Here is a 20,441-nt window from a genome sequence, read left to right on the forward strand (position 1 = left end):
CTATTAACCAGAACAAAGTGGTTGAACAAAATGCTCCAAATGCACTGGTAGGAAAAAACAACCTATAAATAAATTATTTATATATATATATATATATATATATATATATATATATATATATATATATATATAAAAAACTTACCATAGCCAGTCCAGTCAAAATATAATTTATGAGAAAAATAACACCGTAATATGATCTTAACCCGATGAGCACAAAAACTTTATCAAATTACGATTTTTAAAAAAAGAACTACCACATATTTTTTCATTTTTCTATTGGGAAAACTGCCAGCGTGTCTGCAGAGTACAGCTGGACCCGTCTTAAATGAAGCACTCGTGATCTGAGGATCAAAGCTTCATTTAATGACACAATTAAATGAAATGGAGCATAAATAAACAGATGTGTGGGACATATATTGAAGGTTATTCGCTGCAGTTATTGGGATGAAAACTAATGGACAGTTTATGTAATCCAAAAGTCCTTTTGTTTGCGTTACTGGAGCAACGAGTCTTGCATTAACAAAGCTTGTACACAATAGTGCAGTATTCAGAAGTGCTAAAGGTCTCTGACTCCACCCTGCCCAACACTATATTCTGCACAACTGATAAGACTTTCTGTTTAAATGAATTTCCTTTGACTGTATACTCTCATTAGTATCCTTCCTTTCAACTGTCTAGCATCAGATATCACTGGTTTTTTTTTCTTTGAAAAGGTCAGTTTATTTTTCTTCCTTTGTTAGCGTTCTTCCTGCTGCACTGGTGCTGTTCTTGGGTTAAATCCAACTCTTGAAACTGCTAAAAAACATTCTGTTTGCAAAAAACAACATTTTTGTTGCTTAGAAAACCCATCTACGCATTTTATGTGAAGGTTAGTTCACACCAAGCTGACATTTCTGTATTTATTTGCTCATCTTTGTGACGTTTAAAAAATAAGAATTAGAAATTTGTTCTTTTGTTTGTAGACAAAGGAAGGTGTTTTACTTAAATCAGGGTGCAATTAAATTCACTGCAATAAAAACACTGAAGTACCGCACTATATACATTACACTTCTAATGTTTTTTCTAAGACTGATCAAAAGCATTTACGATTTATTAGGCCATACTGTAAATGCAACAGGTGTCTAATAGAATTATAAATGGAGACAGCTTGGCTAAAGTAAGGCTAAACTTGGGCTGTCAGGGAAAATCTAATAGATGTTTAAGAATAGGCCACACTTAGACTAGTTGTCAAATAGACATTAGAAAGACCTTAAAGTCATTTATTTCTGTTTATTTGATGATTAGTCTATGTATTAGGATATTCTTAGACATCTATTAGATTTCTACTGACAGCCAAAATGTATCCATGTTTTAGCCATGACTGTTTAGACATCTATTAGACATCTATTGGACATCTTTAAAAACAAAACATGCTTGCTGGGTTTTAAAATTTTACCTTATGTTTTGATTCTGTTTTAAAGTCTGTCTTGTATATTGAATCGCACTAATAAGAAAGATTAATGTGTTTATTTTATTTTGGGAATGAGTAAAGGGGATATTGGACTATCATATCTTCAGGTCAAGCAGGCAAACATATTATTAGTAGCGGCTTGTAAACATCAGTCAATTTATTTAAATTTTAATTATTAATGTATTATTTTTTTTACTTAATTCCAACTGTATCAACACATTTTGGATCTTAAACAAAATAAAGACTTTACTACTTATAAAAAAGGTTCAGTCTAATCATGTTTAGTGCATTTAACTCACGTTTATAAAGCAGCAGGTGATCTTTTATCCACTGTCAAAATGTGGGGTTCCACACAATTTATTTATTTTGTCCCAACACAAATTGATTAAGTTAACTCAATACATTTAATTGAATTGGACTTAGAACAATTAAGTTGTCTTAAAAAATATCAAGGATTGTGTTGTTTAAGCTCATTTAAACAAGCAACAAAATATGTTTTGAGTGTTTGTAAATTTAAACAAATAAATTAATTTACAGTGATACTTATGTTCGCTAATCAATGTTTTTGCAAGAATATAAACAAATAAAAATGTTCTATACATAAAGACACAGGGCCTCTTCTGGAAAAAAAAAACATTATTACTTTTTTTTAATCTCTTTATAAAAAATAATGAAGCATCTGTGATTTGGGTGTATAGATTTTGAACCGAGTTTGAACTATGACTAATCTAAATTTGTGTTCAGAAGATTAACTAAAGTATTCCTTAAACAAGTACATGATGACAGTTTATTGTTTTGAGGTGAACCAACCTTTTTATGGACCATTATTAACCACTTTGTACAAAAATTGAATTTAAACAAATCACGTTAGAATTATAAGGTTCAATCTGACATTTTTGTCAAAATTGAGTTATTAATATAGTATTATTAAATGACAACTTATTTACATTATGGGATGTTTTTTATAAGTTGTTTACATTTTAAGACTTTTTATTTTGAAAACAAATGTTCCACACATACTGTTTGCTATATGGAATGCAAAAACTTTAAAGCTCAATATCTCAAAATCATTGAGTGCAGATAGAACCTTATAATTCCAATGTGATGAAATGTTTCCTACGTAGAAAAGGTGATCCATTTGCATTACAGAGACCTGTGGCATGGTTTGTTTTATTAAAAGAACATTATATTTCTTAATGAACGACAATGATAAAACAAAGCACCACAACAGGAAATGGATGTGTGCTGATTTTGATCTAATCCACATTTTAATCACCACGTTATTTATCTGTGATCATGGAAAAGGCCCTTACTCTATGAGCCTTGGCTACAACCTCACAAGATGATAAGCCACTGTGATCGACCTTATAAAAGGTATTTCAGGACCTGGGAGATTATGAAGGAGAATAGAGACATGAATGGATCTTCAGAGAGTGGCATCAGATAACAGGGTCAGAAAAATAAATGGAGCCCTGGGAGCTGTTCGAGTCTTTTGAATGATCTGCAGATGAAGGCTCTGGCGCGACAAATAATGAGGGCATCGTTTGGGCACGCTGTAAAAGTGGCACAAATTCACACTGAGTTTTCGGCAGCAGTTTCACTTTGTTTTAATTGTGTGCACAGAAAAAAAGAATCAAGTGGTTTTGCCGTACAAAGGCAAAAAGAAAGCAACTGGATATGACAACCTAACCGAGTTTTGAGTGAAACTGGATCTCATTTTAGACTATGGGCTGTACTGTTAGAGGAGAGTGAAATTTTAAATCAAATCCATCACAATTCAATCAAAAACATTTGAGCCTTTTTCTACAATTTCAGCACTGGTTTAGTCACTGCCTTTGTGTGACTGTAAGGACTAAGAATTTAATATGGGAAATTGTCATTTTAAATAGTTTTTCCCAAAGTTACATTTTAATTCTCATAATTTCATGCTGATTCGATCACTGCAATAAGACCATGCACAAGAAGAGGACTATTAAGTTCGTATTTGCACCGTGTTGTCAGATTTAACAAGCGTATGTGTGTGCGCGCGCGAGATAGAGACGTGAAAGGCAGAGTTGTTTTTTATATCCGTATGAGTGTATGCATGAGATGCAGTGTGCTTGATGTCATCATGTTGAATACATGTTTTAGAAAATCAAATGAGTTAAACATCACGATTATTCATTTAAGCGCAAAAAAAGATCAACAACAACAACAACGAAAACAAACGGGTCGCCTTTTACGCAGCGCATTCTATACATTTGAGTGACATTTGAAAGCTGTGCTGCTGTCCATACATAAATACCTTGTGTTTGCCAGCCCGATTTTTCTTCTCCTCCTTGTCGTGGGGCTCTGGCCACAGTTGACTGCTGGAGCCGTACGGGGGGCTGCTGGCTTCACTACTAGACACGGACGAGTTTCTCTCCAGCGCGCGCTCGCATCGATACGGCTGACAGAGCGCGATTTTCCCCTCCTGGTACCTGCTGTCTCGGTCACTGTGCTGCTGCTGGAGGCTGTGCTCCTGCGCGCGAGCCTGCTGATGCTGATGCTGCAACAGCGGCGCCTGCTTGTTTCTGCACACTTGCCCCGATCCGCCGATGCAGTAGTTGATCGGCAAGCTGCTGCCCAACAGTAACTGAGCCTGAGGCTCAATTAATTGCCTCTCCTTCTCGGCTTCCTCGCGCTCATTTACGTGTCCTTGACTAGAGTTTGGCAAGAGTGGCTTAAAGGAGGGGTCCCTTTGTTGATTATAACAAGGTTGCTGCAGCAACTGGTATTGGTCTCGACGCCCCCCCTCCCCGACGCGACGCTGTACGATGTCTTGTTTGTAATTAGCACTCTTTTGGCGCGTATCCCGCGTATTAGAAATGTGCGAAGGCAGAGGCGGCGGCAGCAGTTCAGATGGGGAGGGCTGCGGGGAAACGGAAGATCTCTGCTGAGGAGAATGGCTCCCCTCTGAATGACACTGATAGCCAGATGAGGCCCCTGGAAACGGATGCGGCAGGTTGTCGTAAGGCTGACGGTCGGTGCGCGCTCCCTGCGCGAGGCTGCAGTGGCCGGTCAAAGGCAGGCACTCGTCGTTCCTGGTGCCGCGGTCCGGACAGGACTGTACATGTCGGTTGTTATGTGAGGAGGTGGATCGCTCCTTTATCGATGGCGGTGGGGGCGGCAGACTAAAGAGCGGGGCGACTGGACAAGATGCTTCTTTTGGACTGTCACGAGCGTCCGCGTCGTTGCTGTGCTGCTGGTGGACAGCTCCCGCGTGCCGATGCCGCATCCCCTCAATATCCGCGTCTTGTTGTGGTTGCTCCTTTGCCTTGTAAAGCACCGACACCCATTCATTGCGATGTGCCCCAAAAGAACCGAGCTGCCTCGTCTCATTGGTGGACTCGAGCGAGACCTGCCTCGTGACGTCATCGCCGAGATGAACGCCGCCCTCGTGTGAAAACCGCTTTATGTTTACAGTGGATAAGATTAAACCTGAGATGCGAATTGGGTATTAGCAAGGTCATGCGCGCGTCGAAAGCTCAATGTCCTGGCAGGATTGACATTTTCAAGCCTGTGCCATTGCAGGTCGATTACAAAAAATAAAAATAAAAACAGCATCAAATCAAATACTTGCGGAACAGGTGCACCGCTGGAAGAAATGGCTTATTTTGTGATGGCGTAATGTGATGAGTTGAAGACAATAAAGCAATATCATACGCGCACATTCAGTACCTACAGGAAGACTAAACTAGCCAGTGAATCAGCCCCTTAAAATGAATGTTGTTTAAATCCATTTAGATTTCATAAAGTATATTTACAGTCAACGAAGAGTCTTTTTCTAGCAGAGGAAATGGTTTGCTAACTAATTCCCGAAAGGTGCTTTGAGGAAGCCAAAATTTTATCTTCTATAGGCATCCCATCACTCAATAAAACAATAAAAAAAAAAACTTTATATGTAAGGGGTTTAACTAATCTTTAAATGGTTTAAATTTAGAGATATTTAATAAAGACGCATGATCTGTTAAACTGAGTTTATGACCTTTTGCCTACCAACAGTATTGGCTGGAGTAAACATGTTTTTTGGAAAATATCTTCTGTGGACTTTTTTTATTACTTTGTAAGACTTTATTAACTTCTGTTAAATTTACATCACCAAATTTGCATGTTTACCTTGCATGTTTAAAATAAAAAAAAATGTCAAAAAATATAATCTCTGTTTCTTGCACCACTAGCACACTCAAGTCTACAATGCCATTCGTCTAATCAATCAAATTTGTGACCGGAACCGACTGTTTTATAATGTGGAATCAATCAAACCTGAAAAACACAAGGACGAATAATAAATAGCTCTTCGGTTGAACACGTGCTTTGATAGTGCTACTCACATGGACACACACTAATCAAAAACAGTTCAGTGGTTCATAAAATGTATATGATAATTTGACAGTTGGCTAACAGCAAAATATTATTTTGTAAAAATATAATGTGCAATATGTTATCTTGTATCTTTGAGTAAGTGCTAAACACACTCCAGCTTGTGCAATAAAAGGGATAAGTATCATTTTCAGTCATGATCATTTTATAATGTTCAATTGGTCAATTCACCATTTGTGAATGCACAGATACATTCAACTTCCTCACGGACATCAATGATCATTTACATTATAGTGAATGAATGGAGATAAGTGTTGGGAAAATAAGAATGCTCTCTTTGGTTCTGAAACACGCACAATTATAAGAGCTGTGGATCAGGTTTTGCTTAGATTGTGACGATCAAATGTCTCAACAAAGACGAAAATTCTACAATCCTATGAAACAGCCACTAAATGAAAAGCAGCTCAATAATCAGATTTTATTCATTCATTCGTTTTCTTTTTGGCTTAGTCTCTTTGTTAATCTGGGGTCCTCCAACTTATCCAGCACATATTTTATGCAGCAGCTTCCAGCCGCAACCCAACAATAGGAAACACCCACACACTCTTGCACACACACTACGGCCAATTTAGCTCATTCAATTCACCTACAGTATAGCGCATGTCTTTGGACTTGTGACCTTCTTACTGTGAGGCAATTGTGCTACCCACTGCTCCACCATGCAGCCCATAATCAGGTTTTACTCTTATAAAAAGCAGATGTGAAAATTCCCAAACAGCCACACCAAAATAAAAATTAAATGGATATTATTATTGACATCTACTACCACAACAGATACCCTGATAATTTAGGCCAAATGCTATGGGACTGAATGAATAAATAAATGAATAGCTACATGAATTAAACAAAAACTCATTCCTAGTTAGGCATGGGACAATCAAGGTTTTCAAGGTTTACCACAATTTGGAAAAGTCAAGGTTTTAAAACCGCAAATAATATATTTTATAGTGTTCCTAATGTACATGTCATATTTTTACAATTATTTTATTTAGTTATTTAGGGCAACAGTATCTCTAACAAGGCGACACAGTGGCGCAGTAGGTAGTGCTGTCACCTCACAGCAAGAAGGTTGCTGGTTCCAGCCTCGGCTGGGTCAGTTGGCGTTTCTGTGTGGAGTTTGCATGTACTCCCTGCGCTCGTGTGGGTTTCCTCAGGGTGCTCCGGTTTCCCCCACAGTTCAAAGACATGCACTACAGGTGAATTGGGTAGGCTAAATTGTCCGTACACTGTAAAAAATTTGACCTTAAATTCACAGTAAATTACTGGCTAATAATTGCATTACTTTCACAGTAAATTACTGTATGTAAATTCACAGTAAATTATTGTGAGGTAGTTCACAGTAATTTACTGTGGTTTTGTCACATTAAATTATTGTGAAATTACAACCATATATTGTAACTTTACAGTAGACAATAAAGTCCATTACTGTGATTTCACAGTATTATCTTGTAGAATTAACTATATTTTACTGTGAATTTGCAATATGATTACTGTGATTTAGCAGTAGGTTGCAGTTTAAATACCTGATTTAACTGTAAAGTTACAGTTATATCCCGGACTAGTGTAATTTAACAGTGTGGTGCTGTAAAATTTCAAAGCAAATTTAGGTCACACAAAAATGAAAATTCTGTCTTAATTTACTCACCCTCAGGTTGTTCCAGCTGTTAAAAAATGATTTTTTTTGTTAAACACAGGAATAAAAATATACAATACTCCCCTTTGTGTCCAAACAACCTGAGAATGCATAAATGACGACAGAATCTTCATTTTTGAGAGATCTGAGAAAAAGATCTCTAAACTCTAAAATCAAAATAAAAACAAACACACAAACATTTTACAGATTTATTTAACAGTTTAATGACATCTGTGTAAACATTTCAGAAAACTTTCAAAAGGTGAAACCTCGACTGAAAAATACTATAAGAACATATTAATAAAAAAATCTGACATCATATGAAGCATACATATAAAAACATATAAAAAGCAGTGCTTCAGAGTGCGCTCTCTCTCTCGTATATATATATATATATATAGAGAGAGAGAGAGAGAGAGAGAGAGAGAGAGAGAGAGGGAGGGAGGGAGAGGGAGAGAGAGAGAGCGAAAACTGCTTGCAAAAATAGGCAGCTGTCTATTTAAGGTCAATCATTTTCCTGATAATTGTACACACTTGCTGGTTGATGTGTCTTCTCTGCTTCTTCTCTGTCTTCCGTCCCAAAACTGGTGCCCAAAAAGCACCTATAAGCAAAAGGGCAGACAAACAGTTAGCTTCATACAACACTACAGCGCAAAATTACTGTTAGCTCAGTTTGAACATGCTGACAATACTGTAGCTCAGTCAAACTGCAATCACTTAAACAAAAACATCTGAAAAACATTTTCATCACAAACACACAATCAAGAACAGTCTAATGCTGGGTTCACACTTATTGCAAAGTGAACATGTGCATCACAGCACTTGCTCTTGAATACTATAGCAGGATGTTTCTTGCATCAAGCAAAAAAAAAGAAATTTTTCATGATTTGAATATTTGGCAAAAAATTTGCAAAACAAATTGATTTAAGTGATACAGCACTTGTGTTGTATTCACTTCAATTAAGTTTTTTTTTTGCAAATATTCTTCCACATGTTTTGAGTTTCACTTAATTTGTGCTGCCCAGTAAAAATTCCCCACTATTTATGCATTTGCAATGACTTGTATGTAATCCACTCACCTGAATAGGTAACTTCACATATGGTATAAGAGCCCCATCCTTTTAAAGACAGCTTCCTCTCTGGTCTCCAGCACAGACACACAAATTGAGTCTGCAACACACCCCTTTATTACAAGGGAAGAAGGGGAGTCATGACTTGTGCTCCTATACATTCCTTGTTTAACCCCCCAAAACCCCCTTCAGGTACAATATTAAATGTAGACATTACCTTAAATTCCAGAGTGCAAAAGGCAACTTCAGCATACTTCAGTTTCAGACCAGATAGAGACTAAATTAGAGGTGTTTGTGAATAATATTTTTTTTTTGTACAAATAAAGTTGACATTCCATGCACCACTTAATGAAAACCAAGCAAACAAACACACATGCCTAGTAAAATTGCTAATAAAAACAAAGACTATAGTTTAAAAAAATTCTTTGTCTAATATTTACTACTACTGGGGGTACTGGTGAAACTTCTGGAAGAACAAAAAGAGTTTGTACAAGAAACTGCTCACAACAAATCTGTGCACAACTTGACTTTTAAAAATCTAATCAAAATAAGGAAGGCATCAACATTACCTTGAATAATCAAGCGAGGTGTGCTTGGTAGCATCAGTGGCTGTGGCTGCAAAAAACAATAATTTATGAATATATAATGTTTAGATTGTGGTACTGACTTTAGGTTATATTTACTCAGTATGTACACTCACCTCACACTTCAGCTATACAGTAACACTCAGGACTCTCAGGTACACCTGAACACCAAAAAATTAAATGTACAGTTAACGTTAGTGACAATATACAATAAGTTTCCATTAGTAAATGTTAGCAAAGCATTAATATTGCGAGAGAGAAATAGACAGTTAATATGTACTTTGTTAGTGTTAGTTTAAAAAATATAAGTGAATTGTATTATAAGCTCCATTTATTAAAACAGTTAAGACTGTTTCATGATGGGTTTAGTTTATTTAACTAACTTACAGTGAACAAAACTAACGTTAACGTTAGCCATAATGATGGTCATAACGAGTAACGTTAACATACCAGAGCTTACCTTAACTTTATAACGTTAGTCACTTCACCTTTACTTCAGTCTTGTACTGAAGTAGAGAATGCAGTTAACGCGAAGTTAATTAAAGAATATTACCTTTCTTTTTTCAGGAACTAGCGTCATGCTATTTAATACCTCAGAAAACACTACAATCACCGTCTGGCGTCGGTTAATTTCTTGTTTAAAAATAGGCGCGCTCAGACCCTTTGTTAACTAACGCTAACGTTACTAACGTAGGACCTACAATTAAAGTAAATGACATGTACTCTACAGAAATATATATACAACAATCATTTAACGGACAAAAGTCACATTTTAACACTTACCGCAGATGAATCCGTTGAATGAAGAGACGACAGTTCAAACGCAGATGATGCCTGTGGTGGTGACGGTGCTTGTTTGCAGGCGAGTCAGCTCGGTGAATCGGCTCCTTTAAACGAACAGTAAAGAGTCGAATTCGCCTGAAACCGATTCCTTTTTGTATATTAGTGTAGGATGCAAACATATAATTCATTAATATTCCGTCATACTGCTCGGTTACACGCAATTTTTACACTAGTTGTAGACGAATTGCATGTTGATGAGTATCAGCTTATGAACACGTCTGATAAAATAACTGAATATGATTCAATATTACGCGAGTCCTGAACCGAAGCAGTGCAAAGGTGATATAATGATTACAATAAAGTAAGTTTTTTTGCCATTCAAAATATTACAAATATCTGACTTTAACAATAAGAATAAAGTTCGTTTGGAGTGTTTTGAGAATTATTATTTTTTTCTCCCAGCATTCATTTCGCACCAAGCTGCAGCAAGCTGTAATGGTGGATGAGAAGGCACATACTATTATAAATGTTGCTTTTAATAGGTCATGAAACGAAGTTTTAACAGTTTTTCATGCGAGAATATAGTTCTTTAAAACTCAAATCTGTGGTTTTTTTGTAAAGATTGTGTGTATTTTAAGTGTGTTTTGCCGATAGCGGAGATCTATGATCTCCAGGCTGTTACGGCGCTAATTACTCATATATCCGGCGAGAGGCGCCTGTCTTCAGGCTAAACATTGTGCCATTTGCCCCGGCTTCGATGGATCTTTATGCGTCAGGAAATTAAGATTTAACCGTTTTTCATGCGAGAATGTAGTTGTTTAAAATCTAATCTGTGGTTTATTTATACAGATAGTACATATTTTAAAATGTTTTTTCTTTTTAAATTCTGAGATTAGTGACCTTCAGGCAATGACAGGTGCCCAAAATGAATCGTCTAAAGCAGGGGTTCCCAAACTTTTCAGCCCGCGACCCCCAAAATAACAATGCCAGTGACTCGCGACCCCCAATATCCTCTGAGGTGGTTATAAATACAGAAACCTTGCATGCAATGACGCAAACACACCAATTAAATTTGTGTCAGTGCTTTAAATGTGCCAGAAAGTATAACCTGATGTTATAAAATCAAAATGCATCTGACGCTATTGCTGCCTTTAATATAATGTAATTACCCCAGGGGTCGCAATCCAATAGAACTAGTAACTATAAGCTACTATAGTAACTATATAGAATATAGTAACTATAAACGACTATTTTTATTTTCAGTATAGTTATGGATAAAATATGTTAATTCTTATGGTTTATTAAAAATAAATAGATTTTTGGAAATCACCAGGCGACCCCCCTTCATTGCCCCGCGACCCCTCGGGGGGTCCCGACCCCCACTTTGAGAACCACTGGTCTAAAGCAGACATTTACCCTGACATTGAAATAATTTTGGCTGTTTATCAGTCTTTGGTTTCATTAATTAATTACTTTTTATTCCAGTTTATTATGTTTTAGCTAAGCACAAATTTGTGTTCAATAAATATTATAATAACATATTTTATATTTTCATGTTAACCTTATGAAATAAATAAAGGTGCAGTAGCTACAACTAAAAAGATCTTAGTAACCAAATTATTTTTGGGGCTGCAATAACATGCTGTTATTTCTAAATATCCAAAAAGTACCAATACTAGCATAAAAGTCAATTTGTATTAATTTACATGTTGAATTAAAAACCAAGTTTGAATTTCTATAACTAACATGCAAAACATATGGCCCCTTTTTACAGTAATTTGCTGTAATCATGCTACCTGCCTTAATTTCACAATAAATTTATGAATACAACATATTACTGTGATTTTTACAATTAAATACTGTGAAGCGATAGTAATGTAATTTACTGTGAAAAATTACAGTAATTTGTTGTGAAAATCTGGAAATTTTTTACAGTGTAGTGTATGAGTGTGAATGAGTGTGTGTGGATGTTTCCCAGAGATGGGTTGCGACTGGAAAGGCATCCACTGCGTAAACGTGCTGAATAAGTTGGTGGCTCATTCCGCTGTGGCGACCCCGGATTAATAAAGGGACTAAGCCGAAAAGAAAATGAATGAATAAATAAATGAGTATCTCTACTAGAAAAGGACTCCTGCATTAAAAAAAAGCTACTGGTCAGCACATAACTTTTGGTCAGCAAACAAGCAAATTAAGCTTATAAACCAACATCCTATGCTACTATGTGCATCCTATGTGCTATGTGTCTCAACAGGACAGTGGTTTTAATTTATATCCAAAGAAAAGAAAGATCCAAAGATGCCTTTTCAAAGAAATCTGTTTCGTAAACTAATGAAGACAGCAGAGGTCAATGATTTATTTTAATTATTTAGCCTGACATCTTCACCGTTCCAAAATATTTTAAATGTATCTTAATATGTTCAATGTTCAGATATTTAAAAAGATATATTTTAGAGCAGTAATCACGATACCATGATATTTCTTACCCAAGGTTTTCATATCGTCAGAATCTTAGACCTTATATCTTATGCCTATTCCTGCTATACAAAAAATGTATCACTTAAATAAAATGAAAACTGCATAATTAACTTTACTATTTTCATATCTTAATATTTTAAATAGTCTAATGCTTCAATCTTTAAAGCTTTTGAGTAAAAACACAACTTCTCAGTGTTAATTTTAGCCGAGATGTATTCAGATGTATTTCACAATCATTGTTCTGCATTAAATTCTACTCCACAATTAATCTATTAATCTGGTACAAAGTTTTTTTAATGTCATATTCATAATAAAAATACTTAAATTGCTACATAAAAACTGTGTTTTTTAGTTGGCTGAGAGAACAAAAGTTATAAAATTATAAATGTAATGTATTTTTAACGTAAAAGCACTGTACTGTTTTCTTAGACATACAAAGAACAATTACTGAGACCTTCATGCTTAACAGTATACAACTAATGGTGTTTTGTTAAATTATATTAAATGAAGCTAAATTTCATAAACATCTTTTTATGTGATTCTTTAAGTTTGTTTTGTCGCATTTGGTCTTATGTTATATCTTGTGTGTCTTCTCGATGTGCTGTGTCTTACTATGAAGGTCTTTTATATTTGTGTAGATGACCCTAGGGACCTTCTATACTAGCATGAAAAATCACAGCTTGTGAAAATGCTTTTAATGAACATTGATTTTTTTTTTGTGCATTTATTTTTTCTTCTGCAAACTGCAAACTATTTGGTGGATGTCATTATAATATTGGAGTAAAATTGAAATGCAGTGAGTGCTGTTAGATTATATTTTTATTTTCTTTTGTAAAATACAGTTTTATACAGTAAATGTTACATTTCCTTGTAAATAGCTTTACATTTTTACTCTATTTTTACAGAATTATTCTGCAACCACAGCTGCAAGTTTTTTATTATTTCTTTTTCATTTATCAGTAAACACAGTTTAATTTGAATTTATTTTAGTGACATTTTAGTACTTCAGTAAATACATAATGAATTTATCAGACAAGGTCAATTTACTGTACTGCAACAGAAAATAAAATTCGACAGCCTGCTTGTCAAAATGTAGCATCTCTCTCTCTCTCATGCTTTCACCCAAAAACACAAACATACGTAATGCCTGAAATGCCCCTAATTTGAATAAGAAACAGCCAGACATTGCTGTCAGAGTTTGCAATACAGTATGTGCAAAATTCAATATGCATTATTGTCCCCCACACTTGATTGACTAAGAGACATTTCCTCTGAAGCACGCATCGCAGGGCAATACAATCTATGGAAAGCAATGTGGATGATACAACAAATCAGCTCTTTCACATGCAAGAATATTTTGAGGAGAAATGAAATACCTTAACTGAGCTCACACGAGTCGTGATCCATAAAGATTATAAATTCCTAGTGGGTGAGGACGAGGACCAGACACGCTTGCGTCTTAAAACTAAAATTACACTGAATTCGCCCAAGCACATATTGTACTTTTTATGACAGTATAAAAAAGAAATCTATTAAGCTGATATATATATATATATATATATATATATATATATATATATATATATATATATATATATATATATATATATATATACATATATATATATATATATATATATATATATATATATATATATATATATATATATATATATAYATATATATATATATATATATATATATATATATATACATATATATATATATATATATATATATATATATATATATATATATATATATATATATATATATATATGCATTTTTTTTTAAATAGACAGCTTTGATGTAGCATTTGCATTGTAACTTGAATCATTTACAACCCCTTCAGCCTAGATATGTCTGCCTGGTAAAATTTTATTAATTTAGATTTATTTGACATTTTGCAGCTGTCAAGAAAAATGATTAGAGAAGGCTTTTATATCGATCAGCTGCAGCATACGTGAGATAGGCTACTTAACAGCACTATAAATATATAAAAACAAATATAAAATCAAAAAGGCAACACATTTAAGTGTAAGGAAAAAGTCCACCAGATGATTATAAAACAAACATGTAGTAAATGGTGGCTGGATTTACAGAGGGGTGGTGGTGTGTCACATATTTTTCATCTTCTCTGACAAAGGTTGTGTCTATAAATGAAAGGGCAACATTAAGATAGGTCAGAATAAATCATCACAAAGATATGCTTCAAAGGCTATGAGAAACCTTCTTTCATCACCTCTGGTCTGCCATTTTAAGGCTAATACTGACAGAGGGAACCATATGAAATACCAAATGTGGGGTGGTGAGCTGTGGTATTAAAAACTTGCATGCCGAGTAAGTTAGAGAATTTCTTACCTTACACTCTGCACATCTTCATATGGATCCTGCTGAGCGCTCCTCACAATGACATCAGCACAATAAATGAAATAATATCAAATACTATAATACACGCGGAGACAGACTACAAAGCAAGCGTAGTTTCCCGGAATAAAAACGCATAGTGCTCCACGCCGACAGAAATCCTCTTGTGTGGAGATTCTCGGTCTAGTGGCGGGCTTGCCCTCCAGCGCGTGAATATGCATGCGACCGAAGGCGCGAGCGCGCTCCGTGTCTCCCCTTCACTTTCATCTCCTCATATTGAACGTTTGTCTTTTCAAAGGCATCTCAAAAAGCAATGTAATCTACAACACTTCCTTGGCAGTTAATTAGACTATACACTAATTGAGGAGGTGACAGCAAAAATCCGCGCGAACCGTCAATGTGTTTCAGGAGTAGCCAACAGAATATTGGTAGCAGGATCCACTCAGGACCGTCACGCCGTAGTATTGATCGAGAATCGTGAGAGGAGGGTTATATGACCTTGTGACGTGTTGTAAATTGATGGGGGGATCCCTGTGCTATTTTTAGATCCTGGTTGTTGAGAGACTAGCGGGGGTGGATGAAAAGGGTGGGGGCTCGGGGGTTCCCGTGCACGCACAAACCGCAGCAAAATTGATCCTATATAAAGATGCTCATGCAGGACTCGGAATGAAAGGATTCTTACATATGGACGCACCATTGATGGAGACACCATTTTGCGTTCATCTTATGAGGTCTATTGTTGATTTTACATCCTCATGCTTTTTATAAATGCATGGAGCTACTGTAATTATATAATAAATGCAAGCACGTGGACAGACATGTTTTAGATGAAGTAGCATGTTTAAATAAAAATATTAATTTTGGATTTTGGAATATCATGTTATTTGAATTGTGTCTTAAATGTACAATTTTATGCCCTATTTTTTGAGTATCCACATGAAACTGCTGGTAAATAACCTTTAAGGTTATACACACTGCTGCTGTTGGCGTCTGTATCGTCATGCTGGCAAATGTGCGCAATGCAGGAGTGTTTGGAAACAAGCTTGACATCTCAGAAGAATGGATATGTTGCATTTTGTTTGCAGCTTGACAGTTTTATTTTTAATCTGGAGACAACTATGCACGAGCAATCAACAATTATTCATTCATTCATTTTCTTTTCGACTTAGTCCCTTTATTAATCTGGGGTCGCCACAGTGGAATGAACTGCCAACATAATCAGCATATGTTTTATGCAGCGGATGCGGATGCCCTTCCAGCTGCAACCCATCACTGGGAAACACCCATACACTCTTATTCACACACATACACTACTATTTAGATTACCTAATTCACCTATAACGCATGTCTTTGGACTTATGGTGGGAAACTAGAGTACCCGGAGGAAACCGAGCAATTAACATTTAAATGCAAATTGTCAAATCCATGCCCAGTCATCATATTCTGTTTGTGGTCTAATCAGATACATGCTGTTAATATTTCAGTTTCTTGTCTTAAGATGTGTTCATATTTGGCAGGCCTTTAGTTTGAAGTCGGTTAATTCCAATTGCTTTGGTACAGACTGTGCACTGAAAAGGGGCTCTTGGTTTGATTAAAATGAATGCAACATAAAGCAAGATATCTAAAAAAGCAAAAACAGGACATAAGGTCAAAAGATGTTACCAATAAATGGACATTTGTGAACGCACATATAAATAAGTTACCTCATATTGAAGATTATTATTAACTGAGGACACTGCATTATGCTGTTGGATGAATGGAGAAAAAATGAGCAAAAATATGCTCTTTTTAGTCCTGAAGTTGGTCGAAATAATCAGAGCTGTGGATCAGGGATTATCAAATGTCCATAATCAGTGGTTGTTTCTTAGTTCCAAGAACGCAGAACGCTTGTGAAGAACGAACTCAGGAGACTGCGAGAACACAGAACAGGTCCTGTGAGAAATCAAATTCTGCGTTCTTCTAGATGGTCACATGACCTTCAAACATTTTTACGAAAAATAATTTAAACATTACAGCATTCATACTGTGATTTGTTGATTTTCTGCTTTTCAATATATCTAACATGCACAAAACCTTACTAATATACTCTGCACAATACAAATAAAACAGATTTTAATACGGATTTCAGCAAATAAACACCCTTTATGTGTTTATGCCTCTATTAAGATACTAATCCATCTCATTTAGGGGCACTCCTGAGATAAATAAGTTATATCTCTGAACTTTAGAGGAAATGCTGCGCTTCCCACCTCCTTTATTTAGCCACAATGTCTTCTTGGACTTTTAGAGTGAGTTGGGTGCTACATCGGTGCATCCTCGATATCAAGAACGCATTTCGTGTGATCTTCATTTTTGCGGTCTTAAATTTTCGAATTGAACTTTGCGCAAGATCGCTGAGGAATGCATATTAAGAAACAGCCAATGATTTATTTTAATTATTTAGCCTGACATGTTTACTGTTCCAGAATATTATAAATATTTCCTAAAATAAAATGTATTTTGTTCGATGGAGGGAAAGTTTTAGTTTTTTTTACCCAGACATTTAAAAAGAAGATATTTTAGAGCAGTGATCACAATACCATCATACCGTGAAACTGTGACATTTTTACCCAAGGTTAGCATACCGTCAGAATCTTATACCAGCCCATGCTAAGTAAAGACTGACATCTACCAGTACATGAGCTCTATGATTTCGTAGTGAAACCTTGGGTATTCAGGCTAATGGAAAAGGATGTCAAAATAAGCAAAAACTGGACATGATATCACAAGATGTGACTTGTTTTTCTTATTATTCTAGTCACAATGTTACTGACAGTTCAATACCTTTTTGGAATAAAAAGAGAACCGAACAACAAGTGTGAAACGATCTAGCTTATACAGTGGTGTAAGGTACTTAAGTGTTGAAAATGAAGCAAAACTCTTTTTTTTTCAATTATCTTTAAGTGGATTAGAAACCTTTGTGCGTGAGGTTTGCCCAGGAGCCATAATTTGACATGAGCTGCTTGTCACTTAAAACACAGTTTAATGGGATTCCTTTGTTTGTGTTAATCAACCTCAAAGTGACTTTAAAGAGGGTGCAAACACTGTGAAGGGGAAGCAGCCCTGGTGCCTGTCTGATGAGGCTGCGAATGAAATTGAAAGTCAGTCAGATGTTAACTTAACTGCCCCAGAATAAGCCAAATGTTCAGGTTGTTTATTTGATAAAAATACCTTTTTGAGCTCTTACTCCTTTTAGTGAAGACACTCACTGAATCAGAAGACAATCTGCTTGTTAAGCGTGACGCCACGCAAAGCAGGTTCCTTTTCCATCAAATGGTAATAATAAGCGTTTACAAAGTGATGTAACACTTTTGAAAATCACGATCACAATATATATATATATTTTTTTTTTTTATAAATTGTTAAAATATTGATGTGTGTGATGCTGAAAGTCCAGAGACTGATGTGTACACCATGATTTTATAAAATTTCTCTTCAATGTGTGATGTGACTTAAAAAGTGTTCATAAACAAGTATTGTCTCAATTCAAATTAGTAGCAGCTTGAACCCGGAAACAGTATTTCATATGTCACGACTTAACAAGCGGATAGGGAAATAGCGAATACATTTATGTCTAGTCCTGATAAGACATAGTGAGAAAAAGACCTCATGCATTACTTCTGCACAGTGTTAGGCAGGTGGATTTCAGTGTCATGGTTGGTGTTCTCTTTTTTTGTGTGTGGAATTATACTCTCATTCTCCTCACATAAAGCCTCAGTGTCAGTAATACTCTAATTTTTGGAGTGAAATCTGCTTTCACGCAAGATTATGTGAATGTACTGCGCAGGAATTTATAAAGTCCTAATTAAGCTCTCTTCATGACTTTCACAGCCCACCTGAAGGAGAATGAGAATCACCCGTCTTTAAATTCACCTCTGCTGAGTAGAAAGCACTCAGGAACAAATCATTGTCGATGCTCAATGTCAGCAACTGAATGTCTTTTAAAGAACTATTGACAGACAGTCTTGTTTTATGGGTTGATGTTTTTTTTATGCAGTAACCAGCCAAAAAAGGAAAGTTCCCCCATAGATTAAGCTTCCTGTTAATTTATACACCTTTAGGCTATCCAAGATATGTTTTTTTTAAATTAATATTTTATTGGATGTTAGAGAATGTTTTTTGCTGACAATGACTTCTCTTATGAAGTGACATTATCTACAAAGAAGAAACATTATCTACAACACTTTCATCCACAGCTTTTGCAAACAAAACTCAATGTGTTATGAAAAAATGCACTGCTAAATATTGACATGCACTTTATGAATCTCCAAGGTCAGCAGAGTCAGCTAAAATCATCTTTAATGTTCTACTGAAGAGCAAAATAGCTCACCTACATCTTGAATTGGCCAAGGTTGAGTAAATAACAGCAATTTTTTATTTTTAATTGAACTATGCCAACAGTAAATGTAAATTTCTATGCGGATGCTCTACAAGGAGGATCTGAAAACCAGATCCTCAATCAGGTTACATTTGATTTTTTCATCATTTTGGCTATTTTATACAGTGGCCGAGAGAGCTTATCGTGCTGCTATTTAAGAAATCACATGCAATTACAAATTAAGAAAATATCTTCATCTTTTTGACAGCACACACTGCAAATCCTTACAATTAATCCACACATTAATAAAATGCGATGCATTTTCTCGCAACGAAAACAATTCCTGAAAATGCACTGCATTTTTTAACAACACAAAAACATTCATTCATTCATTTTTACAGCAGAATGAATCAGCAACTTGTCCTGCATATGTTTTACGCAGCGGATACCCTTCCAGCTGCAACCCATCTCTGGGAAACATCCATACACACTCATTCACACTCATACACTACGGAAAATTTAGCCTACCCAATTCACCTGTACCACATGTCTTTGGACTTATGGGGAAACCGGAGCACCCGGAGGAAACCCACGCGAACACAGGGAGAACATACAAACTCCACATAGAAACGCCAACTGACCCAGCCAAGGCTTGAACCAGTGACCTTCTTGCTGTGAGGCAACAGCACTACCTACTGCACCACTGCATTGCCCAACACAAAAACAACAGAATACAAAGGAAATGTTTCAAGACAACCCAAAAATGTGACGGGTGCCACTGTGCTGACTATTGCTCAGTGAAGTTGTAGGTTTAAAAGGTGAGATTTTTTGTTTGTTTATTTTAACATCCAGATTCCCTTGTCTTTTGTATTTATTAGCTTAAATAACCATAATCTAAATAACCGGGTCCGTCACATTTTAGGGTCTTCTTGAATAATTTTCATTGTGTTCTGAACTATTTGAAAGTATTGTGAGAAAATGCAGCACGTTTTTTAATGTGTATGCGTTGTGAGAAAATGCAACACGTGTGTTTAAATCCAGCGTATTTTTTTTTCAAATCTGTTTGTGTTGTGACGATTTGCAGCATGTTTGCTGTCAAACTGATGAAGATCATTTCTTAAATTTGCTGGCGTTTTTTATAATTGCATGTGTTTTCTTAAATTGCAGCACGTTAAGCTCTCTCGGCAACAGTAATGTCATTTTGTATGCATACTTAATGATGTTACATACATTGTTAAATCTGTTCACTTTAAGGAAGGAGACCTAATATATGAACATAAATCCACCCATATAATCTCTATACACTGCTTTTTGAATAATA

General features: G+C 35.7%; 1 protein-coding gene across 20 annotated transcripts in view; it reads right to left on the reverse strand.

Annotated features, from left to right (window-relative positions):
• Window positions 1-20,441, reverse strand: part of kcnn1a (potassium intermediate/small conductance calcium-activated channel, subfamily N, member 1a) — a 72,125-nt gene that overhangs the window by 45,116 nt on the left and 6,568 nt on the right. For 7 of the 20 annotated variants that reach the window (XR_011017330.2, XR_012388449.1, XR_012388443.1 and 4 more), the window contains exon 1: window positions 3,735-4,793. The exons of 5 other annotated variants lie outside the window; for them this stretch is intronic. Coding sequence is in view for 3 of the 15 variants with exons in the window: in XM_005171236.6 (XP_005171293.1) it covers window positions 3,735-4,706 (972 nt within the window). In the remaining 12 variants the exon portion in view is untranslated. Of the gene's footprint in view, window positions 1-3,734; window positions 4,794-9,123; window positions 9,170-9,254; window positions 9,300-9,598; window positions 9,687-9,921; window positions 9,999-14,757; window positions 15,230-20,441 lie in introns of those variants that run through there. 8 more of the 20 variants (XR_012388457.1, XM_073919385.1, XM_073919396.1 and 5 more) reach the window with 4 other exon arrangements.

The sequence above is a fragment of the Danio rerio genome, chromosome 2 (genome assembly GCF_049306965.1).
Source record: "Danio rerio strain Tuebingen ecotype United States chromosome 2, GRCz12tu, whole genome shotgun sequence".
NCBI lineage: Eukaryota > Metazoa > Chordata > Actinopteri > Cypriniformes > Danionidae > Danio > Danio rerio.